Raw genomic sequence first — 27,775 nt, 5'->3', positions numbered from 1 at the left:
GTACAGAAGTAGCACATACACGTGCAAGATCTCTCTCTACCCCTCCTATTGATAGATCACAACCTAGGGTGCCATCTTTCCATTTGAATAGATCACTTTTCCATATGGCACAACCTAGAGCACATGCTTTTTCCACCTTTAATGGTGGAAGTCCTCTCCTTTTAGCTCAAAGACATGATATCCCAGTTGCCACACTTAAAAGTATACTTGAATTTACTAGTGAAACTTCCATTTCTCCCTTAGAACATATTCAAAAAAATTCAAATGTCTATAATATACATGGTATTATAGAGGATGATGTTGATGTTAGGCTTCTAGCTTCATCTCTATAGGGGTCTACCACACAACTCTATTATGAATTGGGATGGGTTAGGAGCAGGACTTTATAAACATTTTGAAGATAAGAGTGATCACCTATCACTTTTAGAATAACTAACAACTATTAAAAGAACACGCCATGAATATATGACTGATTTCAATTATATATTTTAGAAAACATGGGATAGAATACCCACTGCAATAAAGCCTACCCCTGGTAATGCCTCTGTGTATTACCTTAGAGCCTTTGATAGTGATATTGCTACCAAAATGAAAACCATGGGAGGGGATACTTTGCTTGCTACTTATGAAATTTCCATAAGGGTAGAAACTATCCTAATCCAAGGTGGGAAATTAGCTCCAAGGCCTCCAATGTCTTTCTTCCCTGACATGCCTAATCATCAGCCTACTATAGCCCCCATCCCTACCACATCCACAAGTCAACCTCTTGCTATTGTCCCTTTAGTTTCCACATCTTTAAATGGGATAGATGAGATTAAAGATATGATGTAGTCTCTAATGCAAAATATAGATAAGAAGTTGCAGGGTCAGGAGAGGAAGCAAGAGGATAGCTTCTCTGTGATACTGAAGATGAGCAACAAGGTGGTGAACTTAGAAAGGCAATAAGCTCAAGGAAATAAGCCTCCTCAAATTCAATACCAAGGTCCCATGCATAATAGGCCTCCAAACAAAAATTAGGGTTATGCCGCACATAATCAGAATAGGCCTATTGGCACTCCCCCTGCTACAAGTGCGAATACAAATCCAAACAGAGCATTAGTCCCTCAAAATAATCTTGCTCGGGATTAGGATTTCTGCCCTTCTTGCAACTATTCCTATGGATATTGTATGTGTCAGAAGATAGAATCATTCTTGGCATTGACTACACAAGAGCAAGCAACGAGACAACAATATAGTGCTGGTCAATTTATTGATACTTCTCATCCACAACAACAGGGTGATTGTTCTTTCATGAATCATCAGCTAGAGGAGCCTTGTCATGCTAAGCATGATGCCGTAGCTCATAATACCAGAAGCAAAAGAAGAGCTATTGAGGATGTTGCATCTCCTTCACCTAATAAAGTTCAACTTCAGGTATTGCTCCTCATGTGCTAGTGATGAATGCACAATCCAATGTTGCTCCTCAACAGAAGCAGAACATAAGCAACAAAGGTTTTGTTGAACCACGGGCTACTCAATTTCATTCATCAATCCCCATAATCCCCAAAGTTCTAACCAGAGTAGTCAATACCCCCTTCAACATTTTAGATCAGATGAAGAGGGCCACTATTAATCTCTCCATATGGGATGTTGTTGCTACTATGCCATCATAGAGGAAGCTGTTGCAGTAAGAACTAGAGACTACAGAGGTAAAAGATCAAGCACCTAGAGAAGAGAATGCAACAAGCCTAGTGTAGCCAATAAAAGGAGGATAAACAAGTAAGAAAATCAGTCTTCCTCCCTTTTATGTTTCCTTGATCATAAGAGATAAACTAGTCCATAATTGTATGATAGATTTAGGGGCTAGTAACTCTGTAATGCCTAGGAGTGTAGCTAGTCTCCTTGGCATTAAGTATGAACCCCTAGTTAGGGATGTCCTTCAGTGAGATGGTAGCTTTGTCAAAATTGTAGGGATCCTAAAAGATGTAGAAATGGCATTGCATGCATGCCTTGGTTGTACTATAACTCAAGACATATTAGTGTCTGAGGCTGAACCTTATTTTGCCATTTTTCTTTCTAGAGACTTCACTGCACAAATAAGAGGTCATATTGCAGCAAATTGGTCCTAGATGTTCTTCAGAACAAGATATGGGGCAAGAGCTTCCTTGATAGTTGAGCCTCTGGCCCTTAATCACATAGAAACTTATACTCCAATCCATATAAACATGAATTGTACAATTAGGGAGGAGGATGAGAAATACATAACACATGAGCCTAGTACTTCTTTGGCAAAAGTTCTTGATTATCTCTTGGATGAATGAGCCATTGCTTATCAGTTTGATCCAATACAAGAAGCTCTAGAGATAGGCCTTGGCACATATTTCATATTGGAGAAAGATACTCCTATTCCTAGTCTCATAAAGACACAAAAGGACACTAATGGATTATGGAGCATGTTCTTTGATGGCTCAAGAAATAAGAATGGTTAAGGGGTTGGTGTCATGCTCATTTCCCCTAAATTGGAGAAGTACTATTTTTCTTATAGGCTCCAATTCAACTGCACCAATAATGTGGTAGAGTATGAAGCTCTTATTCAAGGCCTCCAACTTGATCATAAGAGGGGAATCAAAACTCTAAGGGTCTTTGGAGATAGTGAGATGGTTGTTTATCAAGTAAGGAGCCAGAACATCACTAAGAATAATTTTCTCAAAGCATATAAGTATAGAGTTTGGGATTTACTTGAGGGTTTTCAGGCATTCAATATCTAAAGCATACTTAAAGGGGAAAATAAACATGTTGACAGACTTGTGGCTATTGGTGTTCATTATGATGTACTAGCACATGTTGAAAATAATAGAGAACAAAAAATCAGGATGGTTGTAAGACCCTCTATCCTAGACAACTACACAAATTGACAAGTTTTTTATTTTGTTGTACAAATTGTCAACTTTATACAATGTGAGGCTGAATTCTCTGAGAGGAATCAATGTAGGCTATAGGGCCAATATGGTGATCAAATCATGAATCTCAGTTCAAACAAGCTACCCAAGGGTCTAATCACTTTGGAGAGTATCTTCAACCCTGATGATCAAGCAAGGGGTAGAGGGTTGAACTTGACTACAAATAAAGACGATCACATACCAATGGCCATTATTGATGGAAAGACTCTAAATGTGGGAAAGGTATGCTTTGAAATTGAACAAGAAAACTTTGTTCATTTATGTCAAGAATTCAATGATGTATTTGCATGGACATATGATGATTTATAGGGTTTTGACCCAAGTTTGTCTCAACATACGATAGATTTGAATAGTGATGCAAAACTTATTAGGCAAAAGCAGAGACCAGTCAACCCTAAGATTGAGCCTATATGAGAAAGGAGCTATCCAGGCTGATAGAGGCTAATATTAATTTTCCTATTAAACATTCCTCTTGGGTAGCCAACCTTGTTCCTATTAGGAAGAAGAATGGAGAAATTAGGTTATGTGTAAATTTTAGGGATCTTAATAGGGCTTCTCTCAAAGATCACCATCCTCTCCCTTCCATGCAACAAATCTTGTCTAAGGTCAGTGGTTTTGAAAGGTTTTCTTTCTTATATGGGTTTTCAAGTTATAACCAAGTGTTAGTCCAAGAGTTTGATAGATACAAGACTGTTTTCACTACTAAATGGGGCACTTATGCCTATAACAAGATGCCTTTTGGACAAACTAATGCACGTGCTACCTTCCAAAGGTAATGGAGATGGATTTCAAGAATATGATTGAAAAGTTTGTGCTAGTCTTCCTAGATGATATAACAACCTACTACAAGATGTGGCAGATCACTTTGACCACCTGAGTCAAGTATTCACCAAATGTAGAGAATATGGTGTGTCTTTGAATCCAAGCAAGTGTGTGTTTGCCACCAGTCAAGGAAATTTACTTGGACATATTGTATCTAAGGAGGGTTTAACCATTGATCTAGAAAGAACAAAGGCAATCCTTGCTCTCCCACTTCCTACTCATAAGAAAGGGTTGCAAAGCTTCCTTGGTAGAATCAACTTTGTAAGAAGATTTATCCCCAATCTTTCTACCATAGTTAAGCCCCTTATAACCATGCTAAAGGAAAATATGATTTTCACCTAGATAAAGGAGGGGAGAACTAGTTTTGAAGAAATCAAAGCAGCAATAACATCGACCCCTACACTTATCAACCCCAACTTTGATAAGGAATTTATTCTCTTGGAGGTGAGTCAAGTATATCAGTTGTCTTGACACAGTTGAATTATGCCAATGAAGAGAAAATTATAACCTTTTTTAGTGAAAGGCTAAAGGATTATGAGAATAAGTACAGTCATGTGGAAAAGCAAGTTCTTGTTGTCATAAGAGCTTTAGAGAAATTTAGACATTTGTTATCACATAACAAGGTCCAACTCCTAGTCCCACATGCAAGTGTGAAAGAGTTCCTCCTAAACAAGGATATCAATGAGAAAAGAGCTGAATGGATCACTAAGGTCATTGAGTATGATATAGATATCAAGATTACCAAGCTGGTTAGAGGTAAAGGACTATGTGAATAGATGACTTCACCCTAGGAAACAATTGAGGAGGTTGCTCTAGTTATAGAAGATGTAGAGTTAGCAGGGGATGGAAATCTAAATGATTGGATACATGACTTGACAACCTTTTTGTTGGGAGAAGGATACCCACAAGGATTAGAAAGAGCTAAAAGAAGGTAGTTTAGGTTGTCGTCCATTCCTTTTGTCCTAGTGTGTGGGATCCTTTTCAAAAGGGATCTTAATGGAGCCCTATTGAGATGCATTCACCTGGATCAAAATGATAGAATGATCAAAGAATTTCATGATGGCCTTGATGGTGACCATTTCTCAACCAAAACAATAGCCATGAAGATCATGAGAGCTAGTTATTATTGGCCAACTCTATTCCATGACTATCACAAACATGTGAGGAAATGTGAGAAGTGTGCCTTCTTCACAGGAAAACAAAGGTTAGCAACTCTTCCTATCCATCCCATCCAAGTTGACCAACCCTTTGTTTAATGGGGTTTAGATTTTATTGGTCCAATAAATCGACCTTCCAGTTCTAGTCACAAGTGGATCTTAGTTGCAATAGACTATTTTACAAGGTAGACAAAAGCAATAGCCCTGAAAGATGTCATAGAGACTTCAGTGGTTGAATTCCTTGATGGAATTGTGACTAGGTTTGGTGTCCCTTCAACAATAATATCAGATTATTCTAAGTCTTTTGTTGGGACCATATTTGTTCTTGGGCAGTTGACCATGGTATCTACTTGAGTACTTCCTCAAATTACTATCCCCAAGGCAATGGCTTGGTTGAGTCCTCCAATAAGAACCTGTTAGAATCAAAAAGAGGACAATTGAGGATAACTAGAGGTGTTGGCATTCAAAGTTGAAGACAACCCTTTGGGTTGATAGAATCATACCTAAGAGAGTACTAGGGAATTCACCTTTCATGCTGGTATATGGAACGGAAGCCAAGATTCCTATTTCGCTAGAGTTTCACTCTCTTGAATTAGCTCATTAGTTGGAACTAGTTGAAGATGATGCCATGATAGTCAGGATGGCAGAACTAATGGAGTTAGAAGAAAAGAGACAACAGGCTATGTAGACATTTGGGACACATCAACAACAGGTCAAAAGAGGTTTTGACAAGAAGACTATGGTTAGGGTTTTCAGAGAGGGAGACCTTGTTTTCAAGTGGGATGTAGATAGAGCCAAGCTAGGCAGGCACTCCAATTTTGATGCAATGTGGAGTGGCCTCTATGTTATCACCAATTGCAAAGAGGCCAATTCTTTCCAATTGTGTAGGCCTAATGGTGATGTTCTACCTATTCTAGTCAATGGAATTTACCTTGAACCTTACTTCTAGAGAGGGTTAGGGTTTTCTATTTATATTAGAGTAGTTCCTCTTGTTTCCCAATAAATCCATGAGCACAAGCTATTTCTGCATGGGATGACAGGTTTTGAGTTTTGTAGTTATAGAGAAGACACAGTTTTGCAAAGGTTGCAATTTCTGGTTTTGCGGAGCAGACCTCAGTTTTTGTGTCTCTTTAGCCCAATGAATGCTTGAGGCAACTAATCTCATGCCTAGCAGGATAACATCCTCCTTTAGTTGCCAAAATTGTTAGTCATTTTTTCCCCCACCAAAATTTGAAATTTTCCTAGGTGACAACATGTTCAAACAATTAAGTTTGACTTGTTCAAATATAATTGACATGCATGCATTATAATGGGAATATGACAAAAACCTTAGCATATTTTTTTCATATATTCCTAAATTTGTTCCAAGGGCCCAAAATCTTCATAATCGTTAGATCTAGGGAGATCAATGATTGTCATTTTCTCACTTTCTGGAGATGCGAGGTCTTTAGCTAATGTGATAATACGATGAGCTACCATGTGTCAAGATGGCCAGGTTCATAAGGCTCAAGGTGGACCAGTTTCAATTTTGATCTTCACCGTCAGATTTTCCAAGATCAAGGGGTTGTCACTTTCTTGCTTTCTAAAGATGCAAGAAAGCGACATAATGCCATGTATTGTGGTGGGTCCAGTCCATAACACAAAGTATCAAAGGAAGTGCTAATACAACAAGTTTCCAGCTGGTGGGTTTTCATTGGTCATTGATATAGAGACCTGAAGATGGTGTGAGTTATCCTTAATCGTCAGATCTTAGGACATTAATGACTTTCGTATTCTCACATTTTCAAGTTGCAAGGTCTTTAGCCATTGCGAGAACATGACAGGTCGAGGCATGGAAGTTGGTGGGTCCTGCTTCAACCTTGGGGCTGCAATTAAAAAATGTTAGGATACCATGGCATGGGAGCACATTCTAATTGGTCCAAGGATACTGACGTAGACAGAGGCAAGCTTCAAAGTTTCCACCCTCAGATCCTAGCGGATCTATGACCATCGTATTCTTGTGATTTGAAGATGCAAGAAGTTTAGCTAATGTGAGAATATGACATGAGGATATGTTTCCTTCTGGGCTCAAGTGGCGATTGTAAGATCATGAGACTTAAGTCAAAATATAAAGGTGACCTTTTTACCTTTTGAGCTAGAAAATATAAATGGCATCTTTGACCAATGAGATATTAAGAAAGGTACATGGTGGTGGTTGAAATTTTTTGACTTACTATTTTATCTGACTTGGCATGTTGATAGCGAAGAAGAAACAACTCTTTAATGGTGGATGAGATCTTTTGATCGTCTGTAGATTACTTTCAGCATTCCCTATGCCTGTTAGATGAAAAGGGACACTCCATCGTCGCCCATTTATCCATCTACCTAGCTAGGGTGATAATGGTTGTTGTTTCTATCTTCTCAAGGTTATGAAAGATATGATTTTCTTGCATCTAAAGTACCAAGATTAGATCTTCTTCAGATTTGCAATGATTATTCTCTGCAACTTGAAATGTAGTGGTTGAGCTAAGCCTTAGGGAAGAACCTATCTCAATTATGCTTGAACTATAAAAGCAAGTTTTGTGACTCTTCCAAGGGTCAGTCTTTTCTCTAATTCATTAGCATTGTATTCCACACTCTGCTACTATGATTTCCTTTTGTCTATGACATAATGTAATTCTCTATTGTATCTCATTCTCCCATCAAGATTAGTGCAGAACTTTCTTACCTCTATTGGTGTTTCTATTTTCATTCTTCAATCTGCATGACAATATCTAGTTTTGCTCTTGGATGTTATAGAGTGAAGTTCCTTCCTTGTAGCATCTCATTTAGTTTCTGATTTGCATGTGATTTTTGAGTTGATGCAAAGGTTGAATTAGTGTATTTTGAGATTATGTTGATGAATAGTGCATTGTCAGGTACATATAAGGTTGAACAAACTATTTTGGTGTATCACCCCTTTATATTAGATTAGGTAGTTTGCTTTCATGCATTCTTTCTCCCTTTTCGTCTCAAAGGGTAGTTAGGTGCACCTTGATAGTAAGGTAGCCAACCTTCTTCGAAGACTCTATCTCATTGTTCAAGTCCCACAACTTGGAGATTGTTTCCATGTTTCACAAGGCTTCCTTTAGGTAAAAACTTTAGGCAAGGGTGCAAGCATTTGTGAGAACATAAACCTCCTTGACGAAGATCAGGAAAAATGATAAAGTTATGGTATCTTATAACCCCAATGTTTTGTAGGATCATGATATGGTGATGCTTAAAGGTGAATGTGTTGGTTGCTGGGAGTTGAATGGTATTGTGAAGGAAACCAATTGTGAGATTGAAACGCTCATCGTGGAAAATTTACTACTTGGGATGAGTGCTTAAAGACTCTATTCAATTTGTGGTGAAGATGACTCATGCAACGATTACCACACTGCAACTTCTCACGTAGGAGGAGGAAGAGGTTCTTCACATGAAGGACTCCAAGAAACTATATGGCTTTTGGGTGGATGATTGGGCTAAGGTCTTGCTCACAAGAAAAGAAGAGGAAAAGGCTACAATTTAAGACTTTGTTATTTTATGTTTTATTTACTATGTTCTAGTTTTGTTGGGATGTTCCAGGTAATTCTCCATTAATGGCCTTATTGGACTATTATAACTTTTTAAGTAGTTGTAGATGGCATGCTTTAAGTAGGTGTAGATGTCTCTATTATTAGGAAGAACATTGCTTTGGTTACTAGTAATTTTATTACTATGTTGGATAAGAACTTGTTTTGGCTGTGTAAGTTTTGAAGAAGGAGTTTTTGATATTAAGGGTTGGGGTTGAGAATGTGTTGGTAATTTAGTTGTTGGCTATCTATTGTGAATGGTTTAACCATTATTTTATTTTAAGGGCCAATCCCCTTATTTTTGGTTGCTTTAATATCAAAAAATAAAATAAAAAAATAAAAAATCAACCATAGGTTATCATTAGAAGGTTACGTAAGCATGAAATTAGTTTGATATCTTTACAAGATATAGTGTAAAGTGGCTTCTTCCATTTGGCATGTCATAGGATTACCCTACTTAATTTTTTAAATTATATTTTGGATCTATTTTCTACATTGTCTTATTTCTATTATTTTTAATGAATATTATTATTTCATTCAAATTATTCATCTTTATTCTCAAATAAAGAACACTAATCTCTTATATTCTATTTATCTTTCATTGGAATGAAATAAGAGTAGAAGGAATGTCTTTTCCAAATCTATGATCTTTTTATGACAATCATGATGACCATGAAATGGGTTATTATTGTGAGTTTTCCTCATTCTAGATTCCTCCACATATAATACTATTTATTTAATAAATTAACTTAAATTAATTTTTAAAAATAAATGTAAAAAATAAATTTTAATGTTAACTTTTAGACCTAAAAGGGTAGCTTTAAATAAATATATCAACACTATGAAAAATAAAAACAAAAATTAATTATATAAAATTACTTATTTAAATTTATTTTAGTTAGACTAGTTTTGATTAAGTAAAAGTAGGTTTTACCAAGACCAAGCATGAAACAGACCTCAAACAACAAAAAGAGTCACAGAGGATAGTGCTGGAAAAAACAACAAAAGTCTAGTAAATGAATAACAACCAACCAACTAAGAAGTATCGATCAGATTCACAGCCTGGTCCACCACAATATTATAGTTAGACTAGTTATTCATTTAATTTTTTTTTATAAATTTTAATAAAAATATTTAAAAAATAAAATAAATTGAAGTATAATTTTGATTAATATTTCACATAATAAAAAAAGCTTTAATTAATTTTTTAATAATTTTATATGATACTAATATATTTTCAAAATTCTAAAGTAAAATAATGAATAATTCTAATAGAAATATTGAACAAATGAATATAAGAATAATAATTAATATAATACTATTAAATATTAAATATTTATTTTTTATTTAATATAAGTAACATAATATTATTAAATATTAGTTTTGAATATTTAATCTATTTTAATATGAAAATATTAATAAAAATATGAAGCAGCTTAAATTTTTAAATTTGTATATGGTATTTTTTTATTATAATTTAAGTTTTTTGGATTAATATAAAAATAATAAAAATATTAATTTTTTAAGTTTGAAAAAATAACAATTTCAATTTCTATTTCACATGTTAATAGTTAATTTATATTTTTCTAATTAGCATATAGATGTTTTAAAAATAATTTTAAAATACAACTATATTTTAAAGGAAATAATAAAATTTTTCATTAATAAATTATAATTAAAATTAATAATAGAATTAATCTAAAAATATAATTGGTCTAGAGTTTTATTTTGTTGTTCATTTTTTCTTAAAATGTAAGACAAATATTCAAATAAATTTGAAAACATTGTTATATCAATAGAAAAATATTGTTATTTTTAAATTAACAAATATAAATAGTTAAAATATTAGCTTCATAGTTTTCTTGTGAACTGAAGTAAAAAAAAGTTTAGTCTACGACTACTAAATAACCAAACAACCAAACCAAAATTATTTCTTAAATGATTTATAATTCTAGAAAACACCACCTTTTTAAAATTTAAAATTAACAAATAAGAATAGTTAAAGCACCTTCACAGTTTAGTTGTAAGCCAAAGCCAAAGCCGAAACAGAAGCCCAAGAAGAAGTTTCAGTCGGAGAATTTTACTCTTATATTGAATAACCAACAATCAAACCAAATGTATCTCCTAAATGATAAACACTACCTTTTTAAAATTTCAAATCAACAAATATAAATTAGTCAAAACATATCAAAGATACAACTCCTCACAAATTAATTATGAGCCAAAGACAAGGTAGATACAAAAGACAAAAAGTTACACTCTAAAACTTGAAATCTCTTATTGAATAACCATATAACCAAACCAAAACTATTCTACTATCCACACAACACTTTCACTCTAAAACTTGTAACAACCAAACCAAAACTATTTGCACAACCAAACCAGAACTATACTATTTTACACCATGGTAAATTGGAAACAAACAACCATTTACATCCAAATATTTTTGTGTTTTCACTTCCCAGTGACTAATTTTTCATCCCAAATGTTTTTTTTATACTTCCAAATGGCTTTTTGTTTTTCAATTAGAATGCAAGGGTAAGGGCGGTGCGTGCTTTTCCCATTCCGCAAATGTTGGAGGGACAAAGTCCAGAATAATTTTGACCAGAAAATTTGAAACCCCGGGCCAAAATCTCCACCGAATGTACGAGGTGGAACTATATAATCTGTTCATAGGAACGAAGGACTCCTCGTTATCATATCTTGCTCTGCACGCCACGACAGTGTCATCTGCATTTCGTTACCTTGCTCTTATCTCTCTCGGGCAGGTTACGCTTCTCAACAGCAACTTCAAACATGGCCTTTCAGTTCTTGGAAGCAGTTGTTGGTCAGATTTTCTTTTACTTTTTATTTTTCTCCTTTTCATGTTTTGCGAAATTTTAGCCCTTCCGTTCCTCTCTTTAGTTTCCTCAGATGTTAGTCTCTGTCGCAATAGATTATCCGCCTTTTTCACATTAAAAAAGAAATATTCAAATTATTATTTCATCAGGTACTTATCTTGCAGTTTATACTTTGATTAAATTTGAATTTGTATGAAATCTTTGAAGTTAGTGTGTCGGTGGATTGAATTATTGGATGCAAAGTTTAGTATACTTTTTAACATATCTGTTGGAGGGGAAATCAGGTTAAATGTATTTTAGGGTTACTATTTTTCAGTTTAATTTTCATAAGGATTGAAAATTTGACCAGACTTTTGTTGTAAATTAGCTCACTTATAAAGAATGTAGTTGACCTCATATTCTTTAGCCAAATTTATTCGTTCCTGGACCTGGGCATAGGTCCCTTGTGATGTTAGTTTGTGAAAGGCGGTGAGTTCTATTCCTTGTGAGTTTTTACCTGAATGTTAATATAATACAAATTATTGTGTTGGCGAAAACCTACTTGTCTTGTAGCATGAAATTTGGAATTCACAGTTATGCCAGGTTTCTATTTTTCAAGTGAGCTAATTTTTCAAGGTTAAGGCTAGTACTTTTTATTTTAATTTTTACAAAATATTGAAAATTTGACCAGACTTTTGTTCTAAATTAGCTAACTTATAAAGAATGTAGTTGATCTCATTTTTTGAGCCAAATTTATTTGTTCCTGGACATGGGCAGAGATCCCTGGTGTTGATATTTTGTTAAAGGTGGTGAGTTCTATTCCTTGTGAGTTGTTACCTGAATCATAATATAATCCCAAGTATTGTGTTGGGGAAAACCGACCTGTCTTGTAGCATGAAATTTGGAATTCACAGTTATGCCTTGGGTACAAAGTGTTAGTTTGAGGACTAGTACTTAGGATGTCCATGCAAGTGCTGTAAAGTCGATTGTAAAAGTGCATGTTCACCATTATAATAATAAATCAAGGCAAATTCTTTAACAAACTGATATGAAAATAAATGTACTATTTAAGCTTGCTTCCTCATTTCAATCAAGTGCATTGAATTGTTGAAAAAACAACTAAACTAACTAATACAGAGGCACTTTTAAGACAAAACATCAGTGTGAACATCAAGTGAAAATCCCACTGCGCCATTCTTGATACTAGAACCAAAGGATGACATATTATTGCATTGAGACCGCTGAGTTACTACTATTATTACTGGCCCTCTTCAATTTTTCTGATATTCTCTGATAGTCTGCTTTGATATCATGAAGAGATGAATGAATATTGTTTGTTAGAAAATAAAAAGTAGAGAAAACATTTTTTAACAGGGCTTTAATTAGGAATAAGTTAGGGTGCAAAAGTGGCAAAGTTTCAGTGGAGATTGGATTAAATGTTCCAATTTTATAATTTATAACATATCTCATTTCTGCTAAAAAAGATGGGTTCAGAAAGCATTCCTCTGAAAAAGAGGGTTTTCAAGTCAGAATAATTTAATTTGCTCCTCTTTTGATACTTGAGCTTAATGCTTAGAATATTTGGACTTGTTCTAAGTATTTGAAAATATTATATGAAATCACTACATTTTAAAGAATAGGCCAGTTTGGAAATAGTCTTTGGAAATCATATCTGCCCATTTTCTAAGTGCAAATAGTTTTTTAGATTGATATGATGATAGTGATGGATTGACGTCCAGTAGATTTCATTGTTGATGGTCATGATAGTGATGGATTGGCGTTTATCTGCAACGTGTAATCTTGGAGATGTCTAAGAGATGATTTTGTTGTTTTAAGATTTAATAGTTGTTTAAATGGATTGTTTACGAAATGGTTCAATGGAGTGGGAGACTTTTACCCTTTTATTGCTGCTTCTTTCCTATGAAATATGTAAAATAGGATTACGGGAATAATTATAATCTTGAGCTTAAAATTTGGAGTGGCCATATATTAGTTGATGACTCTAGCTTTCTCCACCCACTGAGTTTTGAGGGAGTTTATTTTCCAATTGCATTTGCTGTTAGAATAGGATCACATGAATAAATGGAATCTGGAGCTTAAATTTTGGAGTGGCCATAATTTAATCGGTGACTCTAAGAAGCCTTTTGGAAGGGGTAGTTGAATTTTTCTCCATCCAGTGAATTAATAGGGAGTTTCTTTTCCAATTGCACTTGCTGTGTAGTGTATTTTTTGGGTAAAAAATTACAGCAACTTGTAGTTTTGGATGTGATTTGCTAGAAAACAGATGCATAAAGCTGAAAATGTTATCTTGCATGGTACCTCTTTACTGTAAATTATTTAAACTTTCTACCAATAGGACTATTAAGTTAGAATTTTCTAGTAATTTCCATTCCATGGAACCATCTTGTTAGGTTTTTGAGAAGATGCCTAATTGTTAAATGCTGATTATCTAATTGCATTTTTTAAAGTCTCAAGTAAAGGTCATTTACTTAATCAGTATTCAGCCATCAGATGCTAAACTACATTCTTTACGACCTGCTTGTCTCTAATTGCATAGTATGCTTGAAGCCATGTTCCATAGAGTTTTTAGTATGTGAGGAATCGGTTTTTGCTTGGATTTTGTGTAAAATAGGATATGTAACACGATGTTAAATGATATTTATACATGTATATTCATGTATACATAAAAAATAAATAATACAACAAAAGCATACAAGTTCAGTAGCTCTTCATTTGCAACATTCAACACTATTAATTATTCTAATTAAGTGAATTGCTAGTGAATTCAAATTTGAATGCAAACATATAATTGTTCTGTTTTTGAAGACGAGGGTTAATTGTTAAATGTTGATTCTCTAGTTGCATTTTTTTTGAAGTTTCAAGTAAAAGGTCATTTACGTAATCAGGATTAAGCCATCAGATACTAATCGTCATTCTTTATTGACCTCCTCGTCTTTAAATGCATAGTATGCTTGAAGCCATGTTCGGTAGAGTTTCTAGTATGGGATGGACCAGTCTTTGTCATGGCAAGTGTTTTACTTGGATTTCAAGGAGAATAGGATATGTAACACACGAAGTTAAATTATATTTGTATATGTATGTTTATTTATACATAAAATATAAATAATACAACAAAAATAAACAAGTTCAGTAGTTCTTCATTTGCAACATTCAACACTATTAAACATTCTAACTAAGTGAATTGTTAGTTGAATTCAAAATTACATGGAAACATATAATACAAAAATATAGAATACCCGATTTTTTGACAGGTATATGTGGGTTTTTATTGGGAAGCCTTTTCTGTAAAACAAAATGTGTCCTGATCGGTTAGAATCCTAGACATATATGCTCCAACTCCAAGTGGTGCATACAAAGCAAATGACATACTATCAAAATAAAAAATAAAATACTGAGTACCTGTAGACTAGGAGGGATCAAGAATAAAAAGTTGTCTTGGAGGCAAGCAAGCCCTAGCACCAACATTTGCAATTGGATCCCAACTTAAGTTTAAGTCAAGGGCAGTAAGCATGACCAGACAATCTACATTCTTAATTACAGCTACACTGTCTTATCCACATCTACCACCATGCCGACCCCGATTCCAGGCACATATCTAGGAGTACAAACTTGAACAGTTGAAATATGTTTATTGTTGAGTTTTGTCCAAAGTTCCATCTGCATTTTATTTTCTTCCTCAATATCACTGCAATCCGAGCTAAAAAAATGACCTTCATTAGCCCTTCCAATAGGACCATGTATTTCAATTCTGCCAATGTGTGTAAAATAATTTTGATATTCATATTGTCTTTTCTCATGTCATAAGGTTGTGTAAGGATAATTTTGATCCAGTCACATTTGGAAGCCTCGGAGGGCTATCTTCTACAGTGAGTTGGTGAAAAATGTGAGCTGTTTAATTGGAGAATGCTCTTTCTATTTGCAACACCTCCCACTAGTATTATATTGGAGTAAGGTAGGCAAATGGGTGTGCAAGGCTTTGATTGATGCTCCAACTAACTCAACACATGATCATTGAGGGTTGGAGTTCCTTCCGTAGGCAATCCACTATATTCACTGAAGCACTATTACCGAACGATACTTCCACTTGAGGAGCTCCAAGAAGTTGTGGATCTGAATTAACTTGGATAAATTGGCTAAGGACTTTCTAGTCTAGTGAAGACTTCACTAACTTAGGTAGTAATTTTCCTCGAAGGAGAGTATCTGGTAGCTAGCAATTGACATTCTCTCAGAAATTCTTTTCTCCTAGGGTCAATTTCACAAGCTCCAAACCTCATTTATTTGCACAGCCATAAGTGGTAACACATGAAGGGTTGCTACTGTCAAGCTCAAAGAATCAAATTGCAATTAATTACCTAATACTAATAAATGGAAATTAGGAAAAATATATCAAGTTAGATTGAGAATAATGACCTAGGATTTACCTTATGCACATGAAAATAGGGTGGAGGCAGTGACCATTGCTATATGCCTTCCTCCTATGTTGTGAGAGACCTTCAATGATCTCATGGGGCCATCCTATCATGACGTAGGCACTTGCTTTGCATAATCAGTCTTTGGTATAGTGGAATTCTGTTTTGCTTTTTTTTTATTCTTATGTTATTTCCTTTTTTTAAATCTCCTTTTTACCTCCTAGCAAGGTGGAGATGTAGCTTGCAGACTGACTATATCTGTGGTCACCAAGTGACTCAAGACAAATAATAGGATTCTGACTTTGAGATGAGAGAAAATGATTAATTTAGGGGCGTCCCTGCATTAGCCAACAAATCAGCTGGCACATTCGTTCTCCTGTAACATTGAGCAAGGCTGACTGTTTGGATTTTTTAAGCAAAATCCCCATCCTCTTTGAGGATTGGGATCAGCTTTCAGTGCAGAGTTTGGCCTTTATATGAGATATAATTATTGAGCCACATTCCACATCGAGGATCAAGAGGTTGGCTGGAGGGACTGCTTTTGGCCTTCAAGGCCTTTGCTTCTTTTTTTCATTTTCAAGAGAATTACTGCATAAGCTTTTATTATCATCTTACCATTGATTTCTACTTGTTTAGGGTTGTTGGAGACCATTACTACCAAGCTATATGCAATCATACAGATAATGTGACAAATACAAGTTCTAAATCACATATGAAATATGGCTGTCATTATGAGCCCTGAGGAAACCTGTCTTCAAGTACTTGAAACTCAATGAGGTCTTGAAGGAAACCTGTCTCCCCTTGAAACTCAAGGGTGTCCAAAATGAGGCTTAGACGATACAGGGCACATCCCTAGGATACACTGGTTAGAAATCATCAAGTTTATTCAAAATAATTATTAATAACAAAAAACATGAAAAACATGGCATAACCTGTACATTGGAAATTTGCATGTTTTAGCGAAGTATCTTTGTCAAAACCTGTGAGCAATTAATGTTTATCTTGTTACTATTGTTAGTGGAATACAGATATAAAGTGCAGGATGCCTAATGCGGTTTGTCAAAGCTGCAGTAGAGCATCCAAAACAATGTTAAACTTTGACCAGGATGCAGGAATTTAATCCATCATTAATTCATCCTACAGCATTGTAAAATATTGGCAAGATGGATTGTAGACTTTTTGTTTGTATTGGTGCTGACAGTTTTCTATTGAGTTATTTGGCAAAGATTGATATTGAAATTTGCATGCTAGGGGAACTTAGTTATCAGTTATCACATATAGTTTGGAGCAAACCACTTCATTGTAATTGTTATGCTAGGAGGCATTTAGATTAGGGCTGGTAAAGCATTAACAAGTTTACTTGATTGTGTTGTACCAGTTCAATTATCTTCTGTGCTTTATAGGAAGTGGTGGTATGCCCAACCATATGTCCTTTGTCAATGAAGTGTATAAGTTAAATAGATATTTGTGTACAGAGTGTTGAAATTACAATATAAAATCTATATTAATATGATACGAGACTTTTTTTGTCTTTTTCTTGCATACTTATAGCAGACAACTTGTGGCAGGTTTCATGGTCTTCATGTACTTTGTTGAGACGTACCTTGATTTGCGGCAACATGCAGCTCTTAAGCTTCCTCATCTGCCTAGGCCTTTAGAAGGAGTTGTGAGCAAAGAGAAGTTTGAAAAGTCTAGGGCCTATAGCATTGACAAGAGGTTTTTTTCATCCCTTTTTCACGTTTCTCAAGCCCCTGATTTCTTCCTATCCTTTTGTTAAAATATAGGTGATTATTTGTTTTTGAAAATGTTTCTGTGCTTTAAATGAGGCTTGTAAGTTACATGTGGGAAATCATGCTTCTGCCACATTCTATATTTCAATGGATAGATCTTACATATTTGTACACACAATTGTACTTCAGTGATATTTTCCTTAAGAGCTACTCTTGCAATATACTATTACTATCATTGCCAGTATCCATAGTCTGACCAGTATTTGACTATATGTTCTGATTGCTTCCTGCTGCAGTCGCTTTCACTTTGTCCATGCTGCAGTAACAATCATTGTGGACTCTTTAATTTTGCTTTTTAGAGTACTACCATGGCTTTGGCAGGTATTTGTTTTACTTTTGACAAATATACATATCTCAATTTGTTACGTTTAAGGAATTACAGATATTTACTTATTGGTTTCTTATAGAATTTGAGCTATATGTATATGTATATGTATCTTCTATTGCCAAAAACAAGCTTTCAGTTGTGTACATGGTATGCATACATATCTTTAATTATGTGCTTTCAGTTGTTGACATTGAACTTGTTTTTAAGCCTCACCATACTTATCTTTGATTGCAGGAATCAGAAGTTGTAGTTTTAAAGTTAGGGTTGGATCCGCAGAGTGAAATCATTCATACATTGGGATTTTTGGCAGCTATTACTCTGTGGTCTCAGGTGTCATCTGAAACCTCTGAATTTTGCACTCATTGTCTTATCTAGGGGTTGGTGTTGAGAGTAGCATTCTTTGATTCTATCTCACGTTAATATTTCTTCTTTGTTTATCTGGACTTTTGCAGCATTGATTTTCCTTTTGGATAATCATAACATTTGCCACAAAATTTATAATTTTACATAATAATAATTTGCAGATATGCAATTATCACTTGAGAAGATATTTTGTCGACATTGCTAGAATTTATGTATGTAGTGATTTTTGTGGAGGAATTTTTTTTAAGCTATAAAATATGCAATAATAATATTTGAGTTTTCACCTGTTTGTTATGTCATTCTTATTTATAATTCCAATTGGCATCATGTTTTCCTTATAAAGTAGAGCTGAAGAAGAATGACGTCAATTGGAATTATGAAGAGGAATGACATAACAAACAGGGCCTTCACCTCAAACTTCACCGAAAGAAGAATGCATTCCACCATGCCTACTCACAGAGGGTGGTCCACCATACCTGCTTGCAGAGGGTGGAACGAGGGCTTTCACCTCAGACTTCTCCTAGAGAAAAATGCATTTCCACCATGCCTACTCACAGAGGGTGGAACGAGGGCTTTCACCTCAGATTTCTCCCATAGAAGAATGCATTTCCAAGGGATTGCACCTCAAACTGCTCATAGAGAAGAACTCATTAACAAAATGTATAGGAATGACAGAATCTTTTTCAACAGAGACTCCTTAGTAGGGACAACTTTGATCACCACAATGAGATAGCTGGTGTAACTTCCCTTTGAAGCTGAACACCTCCCTTTAAATATGTATCATCAAGGCAACATTTTTATCTCATTGCTTCTTGTTGCACCTTGCAACCAAGAAAGATATGAATAACTCATAAAATCAACTATAATAGAGATCAGCGTTAAAAGCATACACTATTCTCAGTGATATAACAAGAAGTCAATATAGTATACTTATATCTTTCCATGCGAGAACCATAAAAGAAAACCAACAACTGAAACCAGAATAACCCGCCCACACAATTCTTACACAAAGAAAGATGTGTATTGCTGAAACCATCAGCCAAGACTATCACTATACTAGCAACACACAACTATCATACACCCGATCATTAATCCAATGTCTGAAGCAAATACGTCAATTAGCAGATACGGTAATGTCTGTAGCAAACACCATGATTACTGTTCTAGATAGGATAAATTAATACCACCTTACACTCGAATAATCACCACCTATAAAACTCTGCCAATGCTAGACACCATGAAGGTAGATCAAAAAACACCACATGATGCACAATAAAGATTCGACAGAGTTACATCCACTGGAGGGAACTCGATCAACTGGAATTGGATCCGCTCATGAGGGAGGTTCTTTTCCGGCTACCCCTATCTCTGATGGATGCCCAAACTCTTCTTTTCACTTGTTTTTATCATAGTACTCCTTCTCAAATACATCTTTTGGCCTGCCTGACCAGCCGAGAGACCTGAGGATATTTTCATGGTGCCTACCTCCTCTATTAAGATTCCACAAGCGTTTCGAACGCCCACAGGGCTGGGTAAATGAGGCAGTATCTATGCAGAGGGTGTTAAATAGGTGGTAGTAGTAGATAGTCCAACTGAAGCACTAAAGTAGGCATGGGCTAGCCAGTTTTCGCCCACCCACCCAAGCGAAGCAAGCCCATGATGAATTCTCAAAGTAGCAACAGCAGGTGTTTCCATGATAGCGAGATGCTCCCCTCCATTTGAATACCCACCCATGGCGTTATCTACGATTACTCCTTAGAATAGTAGGGTGTGGAAGGACTAGTTCTATTTGTATAGCTGGGAATTCAAACGTTGATTCCCCCCCATGTGCCGGATATTTCCATCAAACATAAAGAGCCACAGAGTCATAATCTTAATTGAACCTTTTGCAAGATACAATAAATCCTGATGATAATAAAAAGTGCTTTCAATAACACAGTTGCCAGCAAGCACGGTAATCCCAATAGAGCATAATGCTCAATGACACTTGCACTTCAACATGGATGGTGACGGTTATGTGATGAGCCGCTTCATCTCCAAACCATTTGATGCCACAAATATGAGAACCATCAAAATGACGTGTATACAACTGTATTGTAAACACAGTGACATATATGTGCTGGCAACAATAAAAAGCCTCATCATAACCATAAACACAACAGGCATAAGTATGGGAGAGATGAAGAAAGATGAAATTGGAGCCAAAACATCATAGTGACCCTATCAACACCATCATAGGTCACAAAGAAAATAGAAACATTCAGCATAACCTCCGCAAGTAGCAAAACATGAAAGAACGGTTCAGCAGAACATTTCAGAAAATACTGAGTGCAATAATTATTCAAGCCTTCACAACATAGAAGTTTTAATCATCAGCATCACTCTATAACTCATCTGCAGAAAGAGAGAATACAATTCTCTTATCACTTCTTATCACCGCAAACACATAAAACAGAAATACCGAGCTGTCTTACTGCTGAAAAACCAACAATTATGATGTTGTCAATCGTCAAATGCAAAACATCATTGACAAGAAGTTGCACCAAAAGATGACTCTTCATGAATAACAATTGACCATCATCGTGAAACATAGACGGCAACAGCTATATGAAAAACAGTTGCATTCATAGTTGAGAACTACAAAGTTACAAACATAAAGAAGGAACCATCAACTTCTAAGATAAGATAAATGGGTTCAACTTTTATGAAATTCTTAACAGTAGCTAGATCACTGTCTGATAAATTTTGATCTCAACTACTTCGTAGACTTGGCTAATATTTGATCTCAGACAGCTATTTGGTGACTGCTCTCTTAAAAATTCTGATAGATGATGATCTCAGTTACTTCATAGACATGTAATATTTGATCTAAGACTTCGGCAACTCTTTGGTGATTGCCCTCTTAAAAAGTCTGATAGATGTTGATCTCAGTTACTTCATGGACTTAGCTAATCTTTAATCTCAGACAACTATTTGGTGGCTGCCCTCTTAGAAGGTTAACTGAAATTTTGATTATGTAATCAGCAATATGAATGTAAATGACAAAACTCTATTTTCTAGATTTCATGGGTTAAACTCTATTTTATTTGCTTTCTATATTTCTTTGCTATGGAAAATGCCCTAAAACTTTACTTTGGTCTGGCCTCGTCAAATGATTTTTGCTGCTAGTACAAATGAAATGTCAAATTGAATTGTATAAGTTTAAGTTCTCTGTTTCTTACATTTGATTGTACTTGATGGATCAGAATTGTATATTCCAGCAGTAATCAAAGAGGGCTCACATAGTTGTTATACTATATGTCAACTTAACATTTCTGGCTAGCAAATTCTTTGTTCTTTCTTTTATATGTTCGGAGAAAGATTAATAGAATAAGATTCACATGACTGAGGTTATAATACTTATCAACTTTGCATTTCTGGTTAGAATGCAAGTGCAGGACTTAAAACATGTAATCTGTGTCTTGATTGTTAAACGACAACACCAATGGTTAAAGATATATTGGCTATCTGTTATATTGAAAAGAATGGATAGTACCTTCTAAGTGCAATTGAAAAAATGATGAAACTACAATAATTTGCAAATGTTGGTATTCAGTATTTACATTGGATCTTGTCTAAGATTGATGACCCTTGATTACTCAGAGAATGCCATAATTGTAGTTTTGGAAGCATGACACCAATTTGCAGGGGAATATGATCAAACAATTTGGATACCTTATTACTTTCTAGGGATAATTGTCAGAATTTCTCAAATAGAACTTTGACAAGTATTTTCAGTTCGATGGCAATATATACAGGTATTATATGGTCAATGAAATATACACTTATCTACTACCATTTTGTTTTTTTCAGAATTAACTTATTGCAGGGGAATATGATCAAACAATTTGGATACCTTATTACTTTCTAGGGATAATTGTCAGAATTTCTCAAATAGAACTTTGACAAGTATTTTCAGTTCGATGGCAATATATACAGGTATTATATGGTCAATGAAATATACACTTATCTACTACCATTTTGTTTTATTTTTGCAGTAATCAAAGAGGGCTCACATAGTTGTTATGTTATATATCAACTTAACATTTCTGTAACATTTCTGCCTAGCAACTTCTTTGTTCTTCCTTTTCCATGTTCGGAGCAAGATTAATAGAATAAGATTCACATGATTAAGGTTATAATACTTATCAACTTTGCTTTTTTGGTTAGCATGTAAGCGCAGGACTTAAAACATGTAATCTGTGCCTTGATTGTTAATTGAAAATACCATTGGTTAAAGATACATCAACTATCTTTTATATGGAAAAGAATGGATAGTAACTTCTAATTGCAATTGAAAATGATGAAACTACAATAATTTGCAAATGATGGTATTCAGTATTTACATTGAATCTTGTCTAAGGATTGACGCCTCTTGATTGCTCTCAGAATGCCATAATTTTAGTTTTGTAAGCTTGACACCAATTTGCAGGGAAATATGATCAGACAATTTGGATACCTTTTTACTTTCTAGGGACAGTTGTCAGAATTTCTTAAATAGAACTTTGACAAGTATTTTCAGTTTGATGATACTTTTTATTCAGTACATAAATATACAGGTATTATATGGTCAATGAAACATAAATTTATCTACTACAATTTTCTTTTTTCATGTAGCTGTCTGTGTATAGTGTTTAGAGAATGAATCTAGTTCAGATTATTCTGAGGGAAATGCTTCAGTTCCATTCTCATCCAGAAGTTGACGAGAACTGAAATCTATATAGGAATTAATATTTTTTCTTTTTCGATTTGACTTGGAGTCATTTATATAGCTACAAGACATTCTTGAACATAATCTGATTGGTGTTATGCATTTGGTTGCAGTTTATAGATCTCCCTTTCTCATTGTATTCAACTTTCGTCATTGAGGCTCGACATGGGTTCAATAAAGTTAGTTTCGATCTCTTTGATTTCCTCTCTAGATATAAATCTCAATTGTTCAGTTCATAGGATCTGGTACAGGCCATCTGCTCAACATAACATTTCCTGTATAAACATTAAATTAGTTGGTTCTCTACCTACCACTTTTCTTTTGGTAATGTTTTATGGCTAATATACTGTAAATTCTTAGGAACTAATGAAGACTTTGTTTTCATGTGATTCATCACAGCAAACGATTTTGCTATTTTTTAGAGACATGCTCGTTAGTTTGGGTCTTACGGTTTTGCTTGGACCACCAATTGTTGCTGCAATTATCATAATTGTCCAGGTATCTATATTTTTTATTGTTTATGCACTGTGTGAGGTTTGAAGTTCTAAGCATATAGAATGACAGGAACTATATATGCAATCTTAGACATGCAGGCCTATTCCTATCCATCTTGCTGGCTTTATGAATTCACTGACAATATAGAGTGTGATTATCAGTTTGTTGAATGTCTTTCAAATTTTCAATTGATAGTGTAGGTTTAATTCTTGAATAGATTTATCAAAAATTCTTGCATCCTTATCCAAATTGCCACATTTATGGGACAGGTATTGTTTGTTTAGGAAGTTTATTTGTGCCCTTATGATGATTGTTTTTTCTTGCAGAAAGGAGGTCCATACTTAGCAATCTACCTCTGGGGATTTATGCTGGTTTTATCAATTGTGATGATGTCTTTATACCCAGTTCTTATTGCTCCACTCTTCAATAAATTTACTCCTGTGAGTACTAAATAATATGTTTATCTAGACATAAATTGTATAAGGACTCTCTTTAATTCTTAATGATGTAAAATAGTTTTAATTTTTGAATTTCTCTCTCATAAGACTGGAAACTGATGAAAATTTCCTGACATATGGTGTCTGTATTCTGTATAGCTTCCAGAAGGAGAGCTCAGGTCAAATATTGAGAAGCTAGCATCATCTCTTAAATTTCCATTGCGGAAGCTCTTTGTAATTGATGGATCAACAAGATCAAGTCATAGCAATGTGAGGCCATAGCCTTTCTATCACAAAATTTATTGGAACTCAGGCCTATATTAATCTATAGTTAACATTTTAGCTGCCTATACTAGTATGCTTAGTTATCGATGGCAAGGATAATAGAGATAGGCATATTGCAGGGTTGGTTTTTGTAATATGTTTGCTTAAATTCTAAAACTTATAAATAGTGAAATTTTCACATGTTTGGGTACTCTACCTTATCGACAAACAGTTTGCAAGCAATTTGTATTGATGAATTTCTGATTGCAAGTGGTTATCACAGATTGTTTAGAGTATTTGGAACAGATTTGTGTTGCAAGAAAATCATTTCAACATATTAAAAATACTGAGGGCATTATAACAAACATCTGTCATTCAAATTTTGTGAGTGAGATTGATAAATGATGGGCTTAATAACTTGCTATACAATAATGTCTATAAATGGTTGGCTTTCTGACATTTTTTGACAGCCAATTTTTCACTTAGCTGCAGCAATGAATGGTACACCCAATACCCAAAGAGGCTGGAGTCTCTTCCCAAGTCAACTATACTCTTTTTTTGCCTGTAAATTTTTTTAAATGTCTGTGTCAATGTTCAGATATCATACTAAAGTTGCAAACAACTCAGTTTCATTCCTACACCACTGTTGAGGTTATAATGGCCAGCAGATAGTCTCCCAAGACTCTAAAAAATGCTATCTAAACATTACCTTTAACTGTTAGGTGTAGCACCCAACTTGGAGTATATTATATTTCCCATGACTTGGAATTAGTTTAGTAATCTTAGTGAACAGTATAAAGACACACACCCAATATGTATAATATTCATGCGTAGCAATATTCAACCACAAGAGGCATGGTTTCAATCAAGGGTGTTACAATGAACCTTTTGATGGACAGACCCTTGTCAAGGGGTACAGCAGCCTTTGAGTCTTTATTTCTGATGATTCAACATAAGTATTTCAAATCAGTTTGAGACCACATCCCTAAAAACCACAAAAGTGAGAAAAAGGCTGGGCTTCATGTTTGCTTGGGTTGTTGACAAAATGAAAGTTGAGTGTAGCGGTAGGCGAGGGTCCCACAACCACATTCATCTCACATTTTGATGCTAATAGCTTCCATGTCTTATCTGATAGGTGCTTCGTAGAAAGGGTGCGACTATGTTATATGTTATTCCATCAATCCTTTCCTTCATCGAAATCTCTGAAGAACTTGCAAACTATGGATTTCTTCAATAATCTTCTCAAATATTTTTTTTTTTTTAATTTGTATGCACAATGCAAATGCAATCTTTGATTATTTCACATATATTGGAAATTTAAGAACCCTTCAAGGCCCAACTGCTGAATTGTTTCTAGTGTTTTTGTTGTTTGCAACTTTTTTTGTTTTGAGATGGTTTTACATAAAATATGCTGAAATAAAACTTCTGGAAATTGAAAAGTAAACTTTTAAGGAATGTAATAGAGGATTCCAAACATTCTTCTTCATTATTTCACAGGGAAAATTCATTACAATCAATGGCATACTTGGTATTATGGAAGATACCTTTTTAATAAGTGCTGTCTGAAAAAGCAAGACAAGAATGCAAAAATAAGTCCACATCAATCAGTAATAGAATCTTCAAGAGATGATGCCAAATCCTTCTTTAGCCCTAGCCGTCCCTTCTTATAATTTAATAGAATTTGTAGGGCCCTTCTTGATCAAAATCGTACCCAGCTGGGGTTACGAGGTACAGCTGTAGCATGTGCATCAGAAAGCAGGCCATACACCTTCAATAACCTGCTGATAACTCTTTCAATGGATGCACCCAACCCGCTTATTAAACTGCCCTTCTGGAATTTATCCTTCCAATCAGCACAATGATGACCAGTTATGAAGCCAACCCAATAAGCAATATCAGGTGAATATTTTACACCCTCTGACTGCTGCCACAGAGAAGAAGCAACACTCTCCAATGCCGATAAGCCCAGAACAATGCAGAAATCTTTGGTTTCTCACAAGCTCCAATGCTCCAGAGAAGAGATATCAAATCAAAAAAGCAACATAATGAAGTTCGATTTCTCTTGCAAATACTTATATTTCCTCAAGTGATGAAGAAGTGGAGTTGAAAGACAGACAAAGTAAGAAAAAAATTCACTGGGTCATCTAGATTAGGCATAGACAGATATTTTCATCATTTTGATGTCAAGAGTCATTGAGATTTTCATCTTTATTTTTCTCTTTCACCACCTTTTCTTTCTTTGATCCTTCAAGTTGAGAAGCTTTGCCTTTTTCTTGATTTCCCCTAAAAGCTTTTTAAATAACATTTAAAACGTTAGATTATTTCGAACTTAGGAAATCCTTTAATAATTCATCAAGTTTGGCATTTATAATTAATTACTCATGTGCCGTCTTCCAATGATGAATAGATCCTCAACATTAAGTGAACTTATAAAGTTATAACTTTATAATATAAGCTCTAAATAATTAATGTTTATTTAAGTCAAATAAACATTAAAATCTCGATGAATGCACAACATTTCTGAATGCCGTCTAGACTGGGAGCTGACTTGATCAAGCTGCATATGACCATCTTCCATTTCTAAAGATAGCAGGGATCCTTCTCTAAGCATCTCAAAACTTACTATAAATAGCAATTACTGCATACGGAATCCTGGACGCCTCAAACAAACACCAATCCTACAAAGTTCTGAGCACTGAAGAAGCTGCATCCCTCAAAGGGGTCCTCTATCCAACCTCATTGGCCTATGAGGGTCAGTGATAGGGCAATCTACTCTTCTATCTGATGTCAACTAGAAGGGGACATCACAAAAAGGGTCCTGCAAGCCTAAATAATTTTTTAAATTAAATTTGCTCCAAAATTTTGTTAAACCTGAATTGTTTTGGACACTTGTGAACACTGTATGGTTATGAATTCACCAAAGATTGATTACGTGGGCTTTAATCTACAAAACCAATATTTGTCTTAGATTTTTATCCTAAGCAGAATAGCTGAACCACAACTCAAACTCCCACACATGGTTTCTCCAAAATGAACAATTGAGAACTCCTTTTATACCCCCTCTTGGAACTTTCTGGAATTTTAATTATAAAAATCAGTTTTGAAAATATTAATTCCTTTATTTCTGTATAAGTGACTTTGTAATTGTAATATCCCCTTTTTGGGACATTAGAAAATTTGAAGGACACACTCATATGATATTAAAATTGACTATGAAAGTGTGGACTTAAAATATAAAAGGTCAATTTAATATTCAAAGTGGGCTAAAGATGACAAGGAGAGATAAGACGAAAAGCCAGGAAGGGAGTCGAAGGGTCACAGCTGTGAGGATAAAACGAGAAGAGACTCATTCATTTGGCAAGCCTATTTTATGATTTAGTTTTAAGTTTCTCTCTTGCGGGAGTTATTCAGAAAGCTTCAGCTTTCAGCCAGTGTGAGCACGTGGCGACAGACAGTGGATGCAAACCCATTGTCTGTGGAGACGTCACATCAAGTGTCTTGTGTGTGCTTACAGGTTCTTTTCTTGGTATTCCTATCTGACTGTAAAACTGTGTTTAAGATTGGACTTTGAATGCTGGTTATTTTATTGTTGTTATATAATGCAATAAC

At 34.8% G+C, this 27,775-nt stretch overlaps 1 protein-coding gene across 1 annotated transcript in view; it reads left to right on the top strand.

Moving 5' to 3' along the window:
- The first annotated feature begins 11,013 nt into the window (after positions 1–11,013).
- Positions 11,014–27,775, top strand: part of ATSTE24 (Peptidase family M48 family protein) — a 50,546-nt gene continuing 33,784 nt past the window's right edge. The window contains exons 1-8 of the mRNA XM_089797717.1: positions 11,014–11,317; positions 17,308–17,455; positions 17,766–17,850; positions 18,092–18,187; positions 23,084–23,149; positions 23,370–23,468; positions 23,792–23,905; positions 24,062–24,172. Of these exons, the coding sequence (XP_089653843.1) occupies positions 11,287–11,317; positions 17,308–17,455; positions 17,766–17,850; positions 18,092–18,187; positions 23,084–23,149; positions 23,370–23,468; positions 23,792–23,905; positions 24,062–24,172 (750 nt within the window). The 5' untranslated portion in view covers positions 11,014–11,286. The remainder of the gene's footprint in view (positions 11,318–17,307; positions 17,456–17,765; positions 17,851–18,091; positions 18,188–23,083; positions 23,150–23,369; positions 23,469–23,791; positions 23,906–24,061; positions 24,173–27,775) is intronic.

The sequence above is a fragment of the Cupressus sempervirens genome, chromosome 8 (genome assembly GCF_028749045.1).
Source record: "Cupressus sempervirens isolate cs-2001-9-10 chromosome 8, ASM2874904v1, whole genome shotgun sequence".
NCBI lineage: Eukaryota > Viridiplantae > Streptophyta > Pinopsida > Cupressales > Cupressaceae > Cupressus > Cupressus sempervirens.
This window is presented reverse-complemented; position numbering and strand designations above follow the sequence as displayed.